The sequence below is a fragment of the Corvus kubaryi genome, unplaced genomic scaffold, assembly GCF_017639235.1.
Source record: "Corvus kubaryi isolate FWS band 111438036 unplaced genomic scaffold, C.kubaryi_AGA036_p1.0 37209, whole genome shotgun sequence".
Taxonomy (NCBI): Eukaryota; Metazoa; Chordata; class Aves; order Passeriformes; family Corvidae; genus Corvus; species Corvus kubaryi.
Window position 1 is genome coordinate 131212 of NW_024581060.1, and position 16296 is coordinate 147507.

At 54.6% G+C, this 16296-nt stretch overlaps 1 protein-coding gene across 1 annotated transcript; it reads left to right on the forward strand.

Moving 5' to 3' along the window:
• Positions 1-9620: 9620 nt before the first annotated feature.
• Positions 9621-15201, forward strand: EDN2 (endothelin 2). The gene is made up of 5 exons (XM_042022485.1): positions 9621-9886; positions 10185-10317; positions 11426-11545; positions 12356-12460; positions 13157-15201. Exons 1-5 carry the CDS (start codon positions 9829-9831, stop codon positions 13266-13268), a joined length of 528 nt encoding a protein of 175 aa, XP_041878419.1. The 5' UTR covers positions 9621-9828; the 3' UTR covers positions 13269-15201.
• The last annotated feature ends 1095 nt before the right edge of the window (positions 15202-16296 follow it).

Sequence of the window (16296 nt, forward strand, 5' to 3'; positions counted from 1 at the left end):
CTTCCCTTCCCTTCCCTTCCCTTCCCCCTGGGCTGAATCCCAACCACAGCCAGTGTTGATAAACATCCTTTACAAACCAATCCCTCACAATCCTCTCCAAACAATCCCCTTGATTGTTCTGAAACCACCAAACCAGCAGCAGAGGTCACAAAATCAGCCATTGTTATGAATTTTGCAACACCTCCTATCAGTTCTGGAATGGGCTGTGCCCATGTGAGGTTTAAATTTAGATCTCAAAAATGCAACACTCGTTTTAATGCACTAAAACATTGCTTAAGATATGAAAAAATGGCAATTTTTGCTCACAATAACACATTTCTGTGACTCGAGATAAAATTGCTCACGAGATTATTTCTGTTACAATATGAAATTCCGAATAGTTTGACGTCATTTTGGGCTGGAATAGAAAATCACAGACTTTCCAGCGGAGCAGAAAATCGGGTTGCTCCCCTCAGCTTTGGTCCCTCTGGACTCGGAGTCAAACCCCCAGAGTTCCAGCCAGGAAGAATGGAATTTCATGGCAAACTGGTTAACCAGTAACCGAAATTACAGCTCCATCTGGCCAAGGGCAGAGACATCCAGCAGAAGACACTGCCCAGACTGATCCTATGCCAAGTCCTCCTCGGGATTCCTCAGCACCTAATTACTCCCACTTTAATTAAACTTTCTCATACAACTTTCCTTGTTTCCTTCCCTAACTGATCTGCTGCTGGAGCCTCTCATCCCCTCCCAAACAGAGCTGGATGGAAATTATGACCTCCTTGGTTTGCTGGAGATGTTTTTGTAGGTTTGAGTGGTTTGGGGTTTTTTTTCTCCAAATTGAGTGTTTCTGACTTCTTCTAAATATGAGATGTTTTGGAAAGTTGTAAGTGGGATTAAAATGTGGTATTTTGACAGGAGTAACTTTTTGTTCCACTACAATTTTGACTCCCTGAGTGAAGAAAATGAAACAAATCCAATCATTTTGCAACAAATTGCAAGACTGAGAGCTGGAATAACTGAACTGAATGTAAAAAAATTCAAAAATTCAGGAGTTCATTTCTCCCCTCGCCCTAATTTAGGGGAAAAACCGAGATATTCTGAGTGTTCATCATTTTCAGTGCTTCAGCATCAGCACTTTTCCTCGGGAAACCTTTGTAACCCCCCTGGGTGCTGCCATGGATTTGCACATTGTTCAGAACAATGGGATCCGTCCTGCAGGCGGCACAATCAATGCGCCGATGTGCCAATAAACCATATCGATAATTAATAATTAACCTCCTATTAAAGTGCTGAGGTGTAAAGGGCAGACACTTGCATTGTGTTTGTTTTCCTTGCTTTTCTCCCCAGCGTTATGTCACCATCCAGAGGGACTTTGGCAGGCTGGGGAGGGGGGCCTGGGAGAGCCTCGTGGGGATCACAAAGGCCAAGTGCAAGGTCCCACACCTGGGGAATCCCAAGGGCGAACACGGGCTGGTGAAGGCATCAAAACCAGCCCTGGGAGGGAGGAATTGGGGATTTTTGGTGGGTTAGAAGCTCAGCAGTGAAGGTTTGCAGCCCCAAAACCCCCTCATGTCCTGGGCTGCGTTAAAGGAATCCTGACCAGCAGGTTGAGGGAGGGGATTGTCCCTCTCTGCTCTTCTCAGGTGATTCCCCACCTGCAGAGCTGCCCCAGCCCTGGGGATTCCAACACCAGGAGGATGTGGAGCTGCTGGGGAGAGTCCAGAGGAATCTACAGACCCCCTCTGGAGCCAGGCTGGGAGACCAGGGGGTGCTCAGCTGGAGAGGAGAAGGCTCCAGGGAGAGCTGCGAGCCCCTTGCAGGGCCTAAAGGGGCTCCAGGAGAGCTGCAGAGAGACTGGGGACAAGGGATTCAGGGCCAGGACCCAGGGAATGGTGTTTAAGATGATGGAGAATGGATTTAGATGGGATATTGGGAAGGAATTCCTCTCTGTGATGGTGGTGGGATGGAATTGCCAGAGCAGCTGGGGCTGCCCCTGGATCCCTGGCAGTGCCCAAGGCCAGGCTGGACATTGGGGCTGGAGCAGCCTGGGACAGTGAGAGGTGTCCCTGCCATGGCAGGGGTGGGATGGGATGGGATTTAAGGTCCCTTCCCACCCAAACCATTCCAGGATTCTGTGATTCTCTCTTTAACTTCTGCCTTGTTCCCTGCAGGAGTTTCTCTCTCTGCTTTTTGCAGCTCCCTCCCCACACATCTCCCCTGTGACAATATCACCTCGAAAGGAGAGCTCAGGAATGGATTGAAGCTGCTGAACATCTCCAAACTCATTGCTTGAAGTCACTTCGTGTGCTGGAATCTGCTCTGGTTCCCATTGCTGTGCCTGGACCTGGAGCACCTCGAGAGCTGCAGGAAGGGGGCTTTGTGCCTGTCCCACCAGGCTTGTCCCAGCTGGAACCGGCCCTGTTGCACAAGCTGCTCTCCTGCACTTGCTGCAGAGGCTGGGGCTCAGAAAGCCCTGAGAGCCGGGAGACAGCTCCAGGTGGTGATTAATTGCATGACACCTATTGTAATTATGAATTCCAGGTCACTCATCAGGCTGGAAAGCTGAAGGAGCTCAGCCATCAGGGTGGAGTAAAGGCAGACATCCCTGTTAAAGTGTTCCAATGAACACTCAACACACAAGGAATGTCTCCACGGGGCTGTTTAAACACACTCTGCACTTTGCTTTTCTTGCCTTTTGGGCACACAAATTGTGTGATCAGGCAGGCACACGGGACTGACTGTAATTGTCATTCACTTCATTAAATAAACCCTTTCCTGACTGCAAATATTCCCTTTTCCATCGACAGAGAAAAGGTGAAACATGCTCCAGGTAGTGAGGAAAAGAGCAGGAGGAGTTGGGAGCCTTTGGAGTCCTGACATTTTTGAAAATGCTCAGCAGATTTCTTGGTGTGGGTGGGAGAGCTGCAAGTTGCCAGCAGTGTTTGTTTCTCTCTGCAGGAGCTCCCAGATCAGCATGGAAAGGTGTCGTCGGGAGCACATTTATTATTTTGTTATGGTTTTAAAATCACTGTAAAGCCAGAGCAGGTCTGTGGCCTGTGGCTGTCACCAGCACAAGGTGGTGCCTTGAGGGACCACGTTTGGCTGCTCCTGAAGGGTTTATCCAGAGCCCTGCATGAAGCTGAACGTGCTGATTACACATCCACACACTCCCAATATTCCCAGTTTATCCGGTGCCTTCCTGGATTTAATTAAACCTTGCATCCCAGAGGCACATCTTGCTTCCTCCCACTTCCACCTGACTGAAAGCCTGGTCACTGCTGTAAATTCAGTGACATTTGTGTTCCAGGGTCAGGATCACCTCACCCTGCAGACCAGAAGCTCAGGACATTTCAAAGCCTCTGCAGACATTCATTTGGGTTTTTCCCTTCCAGACCCCTCAGATCACACCTCTCTGTCCCTGCCCTGGAGTTCCCTGCCAGACAGACATCCCAGGGCATCCCATCGGTGCCAGAATCCCAGGAACACCAAACATGCCCTGATCAGTGGCTTCTGCGAGCTCCAGTTGAAGGGCAAAGCCCTGCAGAAAGGAACAGGAGTTGCTTCCATTCCTGTCCTTCCCCTTTCCTGTCTCACAGCCACTCCTGGCCCCTGGAATTCCAATTCTCAGGCAGGAAAGTGCCACCAGGTCCTACAGGTGACACCTGTCTGCTGGCTTTGTCCCTTCTGCCTGCAGAGCAGACCTGGGATAATCGAGCCCTGGGAACAGAATTGGGATAATCCAGCCCTGGAGAACTGGGATAATCCAGCCCTGGAGAACTGGGATAATCCATCCCTGGGAACAGAACTGGGATAATCCAGCCCTGGAGAAATGGGATAATCCATCCCTGGGAACAGAACTGGGATAATCCAGCCCTGTGAAGAGAACTGGGATAATCCAGCCCTGGGAGCAGAACTGGGATAATCCATCTTTGGAGAACTGGGATAATCCATCCCCGGGAACAGAAATGGGATAATCCATGCCTGTGGAACGGAACTGGGATAATCCAGCCCTGCAGAGCAGAACTGGGATAATCCATGCCTGTGGAACAGAACTGGGATAATCCATCCCTGTGGGACAGAACTGGGATAATCCATCCTCAGGAACTGGGATAATCCATCCCTGGAAACGGAACTGGGATAATCCATCCCCAGGAACAGAACTGGGATAATCCATCCCTGGGAACAGAACTGGGATAATCCATCCCTGTGGAACAGAACTGGATAATCCATCCCCGCAGAATTGGGATAATCCATCCCTGCAGAGCAGAACTGGGATAATCCATTCCTGTGGAACAGAACTGGGATAATCCATACCTGGGAACAGAACTGGATAATCCAGCCCTGCAGAGCAGAACTGGGATAATCCATCCCCAGGAACAGAACTGGGATAATCCATCCTCAGGAACAGAACCGGGATAATCCATCCCTGCAGAGCAGAACTGGGATAATCCATCCCCGGGAACAGAACTGGGATAATCCATCCCTGCAGAGCAGAACTGGGATAATCCATCCCCGGGAACAGAACTGGACACTCCATCCCTGCAGCTTGCCAGGGTGCCAGGCGAGTATCCGCCTCATCCCCCCAGGCTGGCCCTTGGCACAGGGCAGTGTCCTGCCATGGGAACAGACCCTTGCTGGGTCACAGCCTGGCTCTCCTGGATGCCACAGTTGGTCCTTGCCAAGGCCACCTACCCCTTCCCACGTCCCTGGGAAGGATGGAGCCAGCACATCCCAGGATCTTCCCCTCCCTGTGTGACCCCAGCTTCTCTCCTGGGGACATCTTCGCCCGTGCAGCAGAGACCCCTCGGGTTTGTGGTGTGGGCAGGCAGGGGCAGCAATGCCAGCGCCTGGTGCCTGTCTGAGAGGGGCACTGGGATCCCTGGGAGCCTCAGGATGGGGAAAACATGTGAAGATCCCCACTGAAACCACGGCAAACAGCCCCTGGCAGTGTGTGCAGACAGACCACAGCCAGACACGGAGCAGGACAGATCTGTTACCAGCAAACCCCGCACCCCTTCGTGGCTTTGTGCTCCTCTCGTCAGGGCTGCATTTCAGCCCTGGCTGGCACTCACTGAGCTCCTTTTTGCTGCTGAAACCCCACGCCCAGCTCGAGCAAGAAGTGCCACCTCCCCTGAGACAGCGCAGAAGGGACAGCGCAGAGCTGGGGTGGCTGCAGGGAAACCAACTGGGACCTTGCAGAGCAAATCTGGATTTTCAGTGACAGCCCAATAATGACTGAAAGCCATCCCAAGCCCTGAGAGCTGCCCAGCTGTCCCAGCCCTCCCACGGCACCTGTCCCCATCAACAGAAAGGAGCCAAAAGGGAATTCAAGAGCTGCCTCAGGAGAGGCCTGGATGCTGCAAATGAACTTCAGGATACTCTCCACAGAGCTTTTAAGCCAAAGAGATTTTAAGCCAAAATAAGGAGAAACTGGGATCTGGGGAACACCTTCAAATTGTTCATGTTGTTTAGTAGCCTTAAAAAATAATAATAAAAAAATGTTGAAAAAAATGTTGGAGTTGTTGAAAAAATTGTTGAAAAATTTGTTGAAATTGATGAAAAATTCATTGAAATTCCCCAACCACCACTGTTAGTGCAGGACTCTCTCCTGAGCCCCTGGCCATCCTCAGCACCTTTGGAACCCCATGGACAATGCTCCCAATTCACTCTGTGTCAGCTCAAAGCCCCACAGAGCTGGGAAAACTCTGCCCCTTTGCCTTCCAAGTGTCCAGACTGTGCTTCTCACCCTTTTTCACTGTGTGAAACATCTCCTTCAGCCTCCCTGCACCTCGCTGAGGCCCTCCCCGTCAGCAGCAAGCTGTGATTTATTACAGCTGATGTGCTGAGCCGGGGGAGGGCAGGGGGGGCACTGAGCATCCCAAAGGAAGCCTCACTTGACAATGTCTCTTTCCTACACTTCCTCACAGCGGCTCCGTGGGGGATGACCAACGCTGGAAAAATGTTGCTCACGTCCCGGGATAAGAATTATGATTATTTGCTGGGCTGCCATCCACCGTGGGGAATTCTGGCTCGTGACATCACCCCATTGTTCCTGCTGGTGCCAAGAGCACGCCGGGATCCCGACTGCTCCATGGTTAAAGGCTTTTCCTGTTTGCTCACTCCTTGTTTCCAAACAGTGCCGCTCGTGAGGGCTGCACGGGATGTCTGCTGTCCCGGGCTGCTTTGTCCCTTTCGTCATGTCTGCCTGGAACTCCTCACAGTGACACGAACAATGTACTCCCGCAGTCAGAAACAAAAGGGAAAAAATAACTGCAGGAGGCAAAGCCCATCTTTGGCGTTTAGGACCCTGTGCACGCCTTTGTTCCTTCTTTGGGAGTCGTTGTTTGTGCAGCTCGGCCCGGCCCTCCTCCAGCCCTTTTGTTTTCCTTCGTGATTTTAGTGTGGTGATAATGCCAGGAGGGCTGGCCTTGGGAAGCTGGCTCTTGATCCTTATCAGGGGAACGGGGACAGTGGCAGGAGCTGGGCAGGTTCTCTGCGCTTGGGAGGTCAAGGAGAACACCAGACCCCAGTGAAGGGTGATCCCCCAGCCCACAGCATGAGGGGATCGAACATCTGTGGGGTTTGGGGCACCAAAATACAAGAGCTAAAGGTATTTGAGGGTGCCCAAAGATGGTGAAGGGTCTGGAGGGGCCACAGGAGGAGCAGCTGAGGGCTCTTGGTGTGTCCAGCTGGAGCAGAGGACACTGAGGGCAGAGCTCAGCGGGGGCTGCGGCTCCTCCCGAGGGGCAGCTCCGATCTCTGCTCCTGGGCCAGGGACAGCACCCAGGGAGCGGCTGGAGCTGGGCCAGGGCAGGCTCAGGCTGGAGAGCAGGGAAAGGTTCTTCCCCCAGAGGCTGCTGGGCACTGCCCAGGCTCCCCAGGGAATGGGCACGGCCCTGAGGCTGCCAGAGCTCCAGGAGCGTTTGGGCAGCGCTGCCGGGGATGCCCAGGCTGGGATTTGGGGTGTCTGTGCAGGGGTGTCTGAGCTGGATGATCCCTGTGGGTCCCTTCCCACTCAGGATATTCCACAATTCAGCCTAAACCAAGCAGGTACTTTTGAAACCACACAGGCACTGGAACAGTCACTGGATCATGGAATCACTAAGGTTGGAAAACCTTCCAAGATCATCGAGTCCCACCCGCTCTGTGGGGACGTTCGGTGCTGAATCAGCTGCTTCACCTTCTGTCTGGACATTCTCCCTCACAGGCCCTAAAGGCAAAACAACTTGTTCAAGTATTGTTTTTCCACAGGAACTCTTCAGCTCTGGACAGAGCTCTCTGAGCTGGGTCAGTTCAAAGCCAATTCAGTGCCAACCCCACCTCTTCTCCACAGGGTTCCCCCATCCCTGCAAGAAACAGAGGCATTCACCCCTAGCCCCACATCCCCTGGGATCTTTGAAGCTCTGGTGCCAAACATCCCAAGGGGTGCCGCTCAGGTTGGTGCCTGCTCAGCACAGGGGGGTTTTTTTCTGGAGAATAAATGGAATTCAGGCTCCCTTCAGCCGGCACGGATGAACACGAGGGTGTAACATTTGCTCCGTTTTCTGTGGCGGTGTCAGCCTGGTGGGATTTATGGGAAATGAAGACAACAATTGAGAAATCTCTGGATGAAAGGCCTGGTTTGTAAAGATGTTTTTGCACCTGGCATGGCAGGCAGACAGCAGCAGACATCTGGGCACTTGCAGCCACACACGGATTGCAGGCAGGTACGTGGAGCTCCAGGTGCTTCTTGGAAACGTGAGCTGGGTGACAGAGCCCCAGCCACAAAAGGTGGAGGAAATTCCTTGAACCAGATGCTCAAATCCCCGGGTTAACTTGAGACTCTCATTCCTTGCCCAAGGCACGAGGTCTGTGTGTGCCAGGGCTGATCCCTTCAGCAAACCAACCCCGCGGAGTGGCAGCGCTGTGGCTCTGTCCCAGCCCTCACCCCTTCAAAGACAGCGCCCTTTTTGTACCAAATGACGTCATTGACTCGCCAGCCTTCCCTCGGGGTGAGCAAACACGGCTTCGTTGCCTTCCCCACGTCGAGGGGATCGTCTTTCACCCCGCAGTGACCAGGATGAGGAGCGCAGGAACGGGAGCCAAGGCAGAGCTGTTGTATCACTGGGCTGGAATCTGGAATGTCACACAGAACCCGAGCGCTGACATAACTCTGAAACTTGGCACAGCTGGAACATGGGCAGTCACAGGTAAGGCTGCTTTTGTGTTTCCCTGTTTTCTTTGGGATACTTGTCGCACTGGTGCAGAAGTTAAACACTTCCCTCTGTTTGCTTTATTTTATGAGCTCTGTCTTTATTTTATTCTAAATTTATCATTTGCACTCTTCCTGATTTTCTCTGCCTGACACATCCTCAACTCTGTTATTCTCATTTTTCATCTGCTCTGGCCCCTGTGCCCCTCATTCATGCCCTCTGTAAATGCCTGTGCTCTCCTGTGCAGGTTTTTTTTGCTCCCGCTGTTTTTCCCTTGCACGCATCCCCTGTGTGCATTTTGCACGAGCACAGGGAGGAATTCCCACAGCTGCTTGGACCCAGGGAATGTCAAATCCTCCAGCCTTTGCCTGCAGGACTGCAGGCATCACCTGTTTTCCTTCCACGAGCTGCTGTGAGCAGAAACTCTGGCTCAGGAGCCGTTTTCCTCACTCTCCCTCCCTGCAGTTTTCCTTATTTCCCTTTCCTTTCCCCCACACACGTGTTCCTGTGCATGAGACCTCACACTGGCTGTAATTGCCACCACCTTGCATCTGCCCATCACAACAGGGCCATAAAAATCTGAACTGCTCATGATAAACAAATAAAATACACTCCCTTTCCCAAGAACCTCTTGCAAAAGGCAAATGCGGGGATTTTGCTTTTTTAAACCGCTCGCAGGATTCGCCCAATGTTTGCCATGCCTGGAGCTGCCATTCCAAGCTGGAACGGTGGTCCCAGGGAATTCAGGGTGCCTGGAAGCTGTGATCCATCCCTGGCATAGTCAGGACCCAACACTTCCCCAGGAGCAGGAGGGATTTCCTGCTTCTGCCTGACACAGGACGAGCAAGGTGAAGGGCTTTGACTCCTCCTCGTGCATGCCAGGAGGTGACTCTGCTTCACATGATTCGCATCCTAAAAATGTGCAGATGATGTCGAATGCGCCACATGAATGCTGAAGCGAAATGAGACAGCGCTAGGGCAGATTTATTGCAAGAAATTTTAATTGCTCCAAGTAGCAAAAGTCTTTAAACTGATTTAGAGGAAAAAAAGAGAGAGAAAGCCAAGACCGTCACTGCAGCAATTTCAAGCGAGTTTATCAATTTACGTTTTTATTAAAATAAAGTCAGTCAAATGAAGACATTTCAAGTGAAAACTTGACTTTGATCTTGAATTCTGCCCAGTTTGTGCAGGTTAAAGCATCCCCGGGGCCGGGGGAGGTGCGGGGGGCCGGGAGGGCTCGCAGGGGGACACTGCCCGCAAACTCCCCTCTGCTCGCTGCCTTCACCCGCAGCCCGGCCCCGCTCAGGACCCCTCGGGCACACTCCGCACACGCTCCACCCACGCCGCATCCCGGCCCCAGAGACTTTTCCCACTCCGCGGCACTTTCTCCCCGGAGCTCCCCATCCCCTCCGCCAGAGGAACCCGAGGAGCCCAGCGTGTCCCGGGGAGGAGCGGGGGGTCCGCGCCCGCCCCACGCGAGCCCGGCGTTCCCCGGGGGCGGGGCGGTGACGCGCCGGGCCGGGGCTATAAAGCACCTGCCGGGCGCCTGCCGGCTCCAGACGCAGCGCGGCGGCTCGCTGGAAGAGCCGGGACGGCAGCGAAAGGAGGAAAAGCCCCGGAGAAGCCCCAAAGCCGCCAGCGCAGAGCCGCGGTCATGGGCAGCCACCCCAGCGTGCTGCTGGCGCTCGCCCTCTGCGCCCTGCTGGAAGCCGGTGAGCCCCGGGCTGGAGGGGGGCTCGGAGCCCCGGGGGTGCCCGCACGGGAGGGGGGACCTCCTGCAGCCCTCGGCGCGGGGAGCGGGGCCGGGGGTGCCCGAGGGTGCCCGGAGGTGCCCGGGGTGTGCGCGGGGGCTGCGGGAGCGGTGCGGGTCCCTCGCTCCGGGGAGCCCCCGGTCCCTGAGAAAGCGCAGCCCCATCGCGCTCCGGCCGAGCCGCAGGCACGGGGACATCGCCGCGATCCTCAGAGGGGACACACGGACGGGCCGCTCATTCCTCCCTCCTTGTGCTGCAGGTCTGGGCCATCCCCAGCCCGAGTCTCACCTGGCCGCGCCGCCGAGGACCAAGCGATGTTCGTGCAACAGCTGGCTGGATAAGGAATGCATCTACTTCTGTCACCTGGACATCATCTGGGTCAACACACCTGGGTGAGCAGGAGCGCAGCGCTCGGGGCAGCTCCGGTGATGGGCAGCGGCTGTACCTTCTGCTGGAGGGGGTGGGAAAGGGTCCCAGCGCTGCGAGGCTCTGGCAGCACCTGCTCTGGGGCGCACGTTCAGCCTGGAAAGGGACAAGCTGTGCTGCTGCTGCTGCTGCTCAGGTGTTTGTCCAACCCTCAGCGATCAGGGTGAAAGCACAGGGCGCTGCTTCCTCCCGGGCTTGGCTTTTCCTGAGGTTTGTACCTCTGCGAGCCCAGAGCAACACCGAGATGTTGTGGCTGCAAGTCAGAAAGTTCCTTACCCCGCTCACAAACTGTAACCCTGGCCGCTGCCTGCCAGTATTGTTAAGGAGGCAGCGCTGGGCTGGCACTGCGGGCCCTCGGCTGCCAAGTCCTGCCCTCAGGAATGCTCCAGCAGCTTTCCTAGCGCTTTCAGACCAATGGCCATCGCACTGGAGCACAACACACACGCTCAGGTGTGGTTATAATCGTGCTCGCTGACATGCATTTACAACTCGCTGCTTGCTCGGGGAATAGTTGCAGTCCCTGCCAATCCCGGAGCCTCTGGGAGAGGAGATTGCCATCAGAGATGGAGCGGGAATGCGCTCGCAGCTTTGGGAGCAGGCTGTGGGAGCACGAGAACCTGCTCTGGCCCCGAGACAGCTGGGGCTGTGCAGTGTCCTGTGCGTTAAACCTTCGGGGAAGGGAGAGCCCTGACCCCTCAGCCGTGCTGGGCAACGGGGCTGCCGGCCTGGGCTGGCCGTGCTCCTCAGGAGCTGTGCCACCCGTCTGAGCTGCCAGCTCGCCCAGCCCATGTGGCAGCCCTTGCACGGGCACCTGGGCTGCTGCAAGGAGAGAAAACTCCCGTTCCCAGCCAGCACAGAGTGGCAATCTCCCGGGAGGGAGGGATGGGGGAAAGAGTATGGGGGAGAGGAGCTGGAGTTTAAAGGCTCGGACCTATCAGTGACCTTTTCACCTTATGTCTATAGATGAGTCTTTTATTATCCTGGCACTGGCTTGGCTGCCTCCCAGGACCCTGTTATAAACCCGCTGGCCAATGAAAGGTTGGTGGCAAAGCTGAATTCCTTTGTTTTTCCCAGGCACACCGCTCCCTACGGCTTGGGCAGCCCGCCAAGGCGGCGCAGGAGGGCCGCGGGCAGGTGCGAGTGCTCGCACTCCAGGGACAGCATCTGTGCCACCTTCTGCCAGGGGAAGCCAGGGTAAGCGCTGGGGATGTCCCCGGGGGGGATGAGGGACAGGCAGTGCTCAGGAGCTGCGGTGTCTGCACCACCTCCCTGGGGACGGCTCTGTGCCAACAGCTGGGACTTGTCTGGTGGCTTTTTCCTCCCCTCCCGAGAGCCCTGGCAGTGTCACCGGGTGGTTTGGGTGTACAGTGGTCCCTTTAGCAGCTGACAGGCAGCAATGTCACCTCCATCCCTGCTGCTGCTGCCGCCAGGAGGCTGGGGAAGCACCGGGTGTGCTGGTGGGAAGGTGGAGCTGCCAGCACCCCGGGAACGGGGACAAGCAGGGGTGTGGATTTTTGGGACACCGATGTCCCCTGCTCAGAAGGGAGAGCTGGCAGCACCCTGGGAATGGGGACAAGTGACGGTGTGGAGCTTTGGGACACCAGTGTCCCCTTCATGGCTCAGAGGGGAGCGGAGCAGGCCTGCTCTGAGCTGGGACTCAGCAGTCAAACGTCCTCTGTGGCCACCTCTGTTCATGGTGCATGGGGGGTCTCAGTTCAGCTTCAGCAGCGCTGCTGAGGGGAGGTGGGAGCAAAGCCGCTGTGGATATCTGTCATTAATCCCATAGCCAGGCAATAGCTACAATCCCGATCATTAAATATTCCTGTGAATAGAGCAGCTCTGGCAGAAGGGAGCAGCACTCAGACCGAGCCGTGAATTGCTCCCAAATAGCTGCAATTAACCCTTCAAAGCCGTGCATTCAGCTGTCTGTCACCGGGGCAGGGCTCCCCCTGTGCTCCCCGCAGCCTGGCTGTGGTGGCTCAGGTTTCTCCTCTTGCTCTTTAGGTACCTCCAGAGTCTGAAGCTCCCCGTGAGCTCTGGAGCACCTGTGAGGTCTGTGCAGAGCGGTGCCATGAGGCCTCCCCATCCTGGGCTGCTGAGAGCTCTCAGGTGAGCAGGGCACCTAAACCCACTCTGAACGTCCCTCATGAGCACTTGAAAATGTGTGGTTGTGGCCCCAGGCTGCAGTTACCTCCTGGATCTGACCTCCTGCCCCCTTTAAATGGGGACACTTGGCTGTTTCTGCTCTCTGTGGCACTGAAGGCTCCAGCTGAGGGAGCCAGAGCTGCTTGTGCCCTTCCCGAAGCAGAGGGATGTCACATCGAACGGAATTCTTGGTTGGAGAGGGGAGTTCCTGATGTGGGACAGGCAGATGGGTGGTGTGCAGAAGGGGGATGGCACCGTGTAGGAAGTTGATTTATTGGGCAGCACCTTTGGACCAAAGGACAGAACTTTTCTAACCCCACATTAGGGAACTGTGGAATTGTGGGGAGAAACAACTCCAGGAGTGTAACTGAGCTAAGGGGAGGTGGCAAATGAATGAACTGGTGGCAGTTCAATCGGAGGTAATGGGAATGCTTTCTGAAGGGCAGATCTGGGGGAGCAGCACTTTGGGTCATCCTTGAATCCCCTGCCGCCTTGTCGGGCTTGATGGAGCTCCATTGTGGCTAGAAAGTCCTGCTCTTCCTTCCCCATCTCCTGCCTCCCAGCAAATCATGGTGAGGGGCAGATAAATGCCACAATATGGGGTATTGAGGAGGGGGCAGATGGGCTGGAGAGTGACCCCGGTGTCCCTTTTGTTCCCAGGGACCTCAGGGTGTCCAGCCCGCGCTCCGGCAAGCACCAGCAGCGCTCCCGGAGGGACACCCAGCCACCGGCGCTGCCTTGGGAGAAAAACATCTGGAAGAAGAAGAGATAAGAGACAGGTGCACACCAAGCTCACCAGAAGAATTTGGAGTCCTGTGGGTGCCACCAGCTCCGCTGTCGGTTGTTAGAGATGAAGGGAAGGCCGTGAGTGGAGGGGAAGGAAGTGGAAGTCTCCGTGTTCCTGCTGCATGAACCAGCACTCAAGGGACTGCTGTAAAGGGAAAACTGTCTCCATGCAGTCCGAGAAGTGTCCTGGAGCTGAATTGCGCCTTTTTGGATCAGGCAAGGGTCGTGCTGGAGCAGCACCAGCTGGACTCTGCCCTGGAGCCCTCGGCAGAGGCTCAGCCCACGCTCAGTGGGTGAATCACAACCAGGGGGTCTGGGCAGTGCTGGACGAGGCAGCACCGAGCCCCTGTCAGTGGCCTGGGCTGAGTCTGAGCCTGGGCCCAGCCTGGCCCCATTCAGAGGGGTTTGGCTGCTCGCTGCAGTCAGGGATGAGCTGCCCCCAGCCCAAGCCCACCTTTGCACTATTTCCTCTTGTCGGTCAGTGCCTGTGGACGAGACTCCCGTGGTAAAACAGCTCCCAGTTTGTATTAAAAGTTTCTATCATCATCCTCTGGAGCCAGCTGAGCAGTCAGTGCCACTCACTGGCTGAGAAGCCACTGGGGTGAATTTTCACTAGGGTCCTGGCTGCGGCTGAGGTGGAGGATCAGTTACCCCAGAGCTGGCACCAAAGCGGGCACAGGGCTGGGGTGGACAGGCTATTGTGGGGCTGGGTTTGTGCAGGAGCCGCAGCCCCCATAGCCAGGGCAGGGTGAGCAGAGCCCTGGTGTGGGTCAGTGACCCCATCTCATCTCCCTGGACATACCCTGAGTGAGGACTCCCAGCTCTTGATTATCCCAACTTTCTCCCAGCTCTGCCTGGAGGGAAAAGCTCAGGACAGGGGGTTTGGGTGGTGGGGAGGGGGCACCCAAAGCCTGGCTTGCTGCTTGGCTTAGGTCAGCCTGAGTCGGGCTCTGGACAATAAGTGCCCAGTCCTGGGTAGCCGGTCACCATGGGAGGGGAACCTGGGTGGGGAAGGCCTCAGGTGAGGGGCAGCCAGGTCAGAGTGATGTGGAGTGAAGGACTGGCAGGAAGAGCGGGTGGAACTGGATGATTTTAAGGTCCCTTCCAACCCAAACCCTCTGTGATTCTGTAAGAGAGCACAGCCCTGTCTGAGCTTAGGCTCAGGTTTAAACCCAGATCTTCTGGCCTGGGGGGAGGGAAGGAAAAATTTGGGGAAAAACACTGAGCCCAGGGCCTGGAGAACCAACGTTGCAGGCAAACTGAGGCTCAGGGCTCCGGAGCTGTGGCACAAATGCACTTTTATTCCTGGGCAGACTGAGCTCTGCAGGGAGCCGTGGCTGTCACCGGGCAGGGCAGGCAAAGAATGCCCTGGAGCCACTGCTGCGTCCCTCTGCTGCCCAGCCAGGAGTACACAGGAGCTTTGGAAAGGCTGCTTGAAGTTGCTGGTGGACCAATATCTGTGGCTGTTGCAAGCGTCGTGCCGATGGACAAGAAAAATAATTCCTTGATTTTGCTTTAAGCCCCGGAGTGGGATAAAATGAGACCAGCTGATTGTATCATGAATGAAACAGCAGATTAATCATTTGGTCCCCAAAGCTGCAGAGAATCTGGTTTTATATTTGACCTTCTGAAGGTTGGAGTCATTCTAAAAAACTAAAAAAAAAAAAAGGAGAAAATCCTGAAAGGATTTGTTCCAGAGGAAACTTTGCACATGGTTTAATGTGAGTAATTTAAAATAAAATTCCTGCTGTAAAGTACTCTGTCAATCTCCTCATGTGTGCAATGTCCCATCCCTAAGGGAATTACTGCACACCTGCCATATGTAGCATCCTGAAATCTGTATATTTATTTAAATCTATTGATTTTTTTTAGGCAGTAATTGTCAAGATATAATTTGTAATAAATAATGACAACAGTCAGTGACACTTTCCTTCCTTATTTGGTGGCTGGGTGGCGGTGGGTGAAGTGAAAGGAATCCAGGTGGCCAAAAGAAATGGGAAAAGGAGTGGGAATGGAGAGGCTGGGAATGGTCCTGGGCACATTTCAGTTCAAAGTGAACCCATCTGCCTGATTTAAACATTCCTTAATGCCAACACCTTCTTCCTTCCCGGATTTCCCTGGGAACAGGGATGGGAAATCATCCCCAGGTTGTTGTGGGTGTGGGACCAGTTTGGATCCTTGTGCTGAGGGTTCCTGGTGGGGTTTGTCTGGGGTTGAGTCCAGTCCTTCCCCATCCCTTTGGCTGTGGGGTCAGCAGGGCAGGGACAGAGCTTTAGATCTGGGAATGGCTCCGTGGTTTTTTTATTATTATTATTAATAATAATTTTAAGTGCAGTTCAAAAGGATGATGTGACGATGCCGAAGAGTCAGGAGGGGCCCCATCCTTTCCTATTCCCTGATTTTCCTGGCTGAGCTGCATCTCCCATGGCCCAGCCTCCACCCCAGAGCTTGGTGTGAAACCCAGAGTCCTTGAAATGTTTCTGTGACTTTAATGGCAAAAGTAACGATAAAAAGGACCTGGAATTACAGGTACAAGGGGGAAAAAGGTACCTTGAAACACTGCAAAGTCCCTGTGTAATATGTGCAATATCCAAGGTGAAATTCTCCCCTCTTCTGCTCACCCTAACCCCAGAACAGGCCTGGAATTTCACCTGTTTGGGTTCATTTCCATGGTGTCCCACTGGGGCTGATTTCAGTGGTGTGAATGAGGAAAATGACGGCTCCGTGCATTTCCCAGGAAAGATTTCCCCACCCTCTGCAATGTCCACTGAGCCAGGCCCAGCTTCTGATCTGTCTCCCTGAAGTCCCAAAGGAACTACAACCTTGGTCTCAGAGGGAAAATATCCCTGTTTGGGATGCTCAGAGGGTCCTGGCACCAGGGGAGTGCCACATTTCAGGAGGTGGGACCATAGAAGAGCTCTCCAGCTCTGCCACAGTGTCTGGGAAAGAGGGAAAACCTGAGCTAATCATTGGGGGCGGGGGGGGTTGAGAGGTTTTTGGGGCCCTAAGATGAA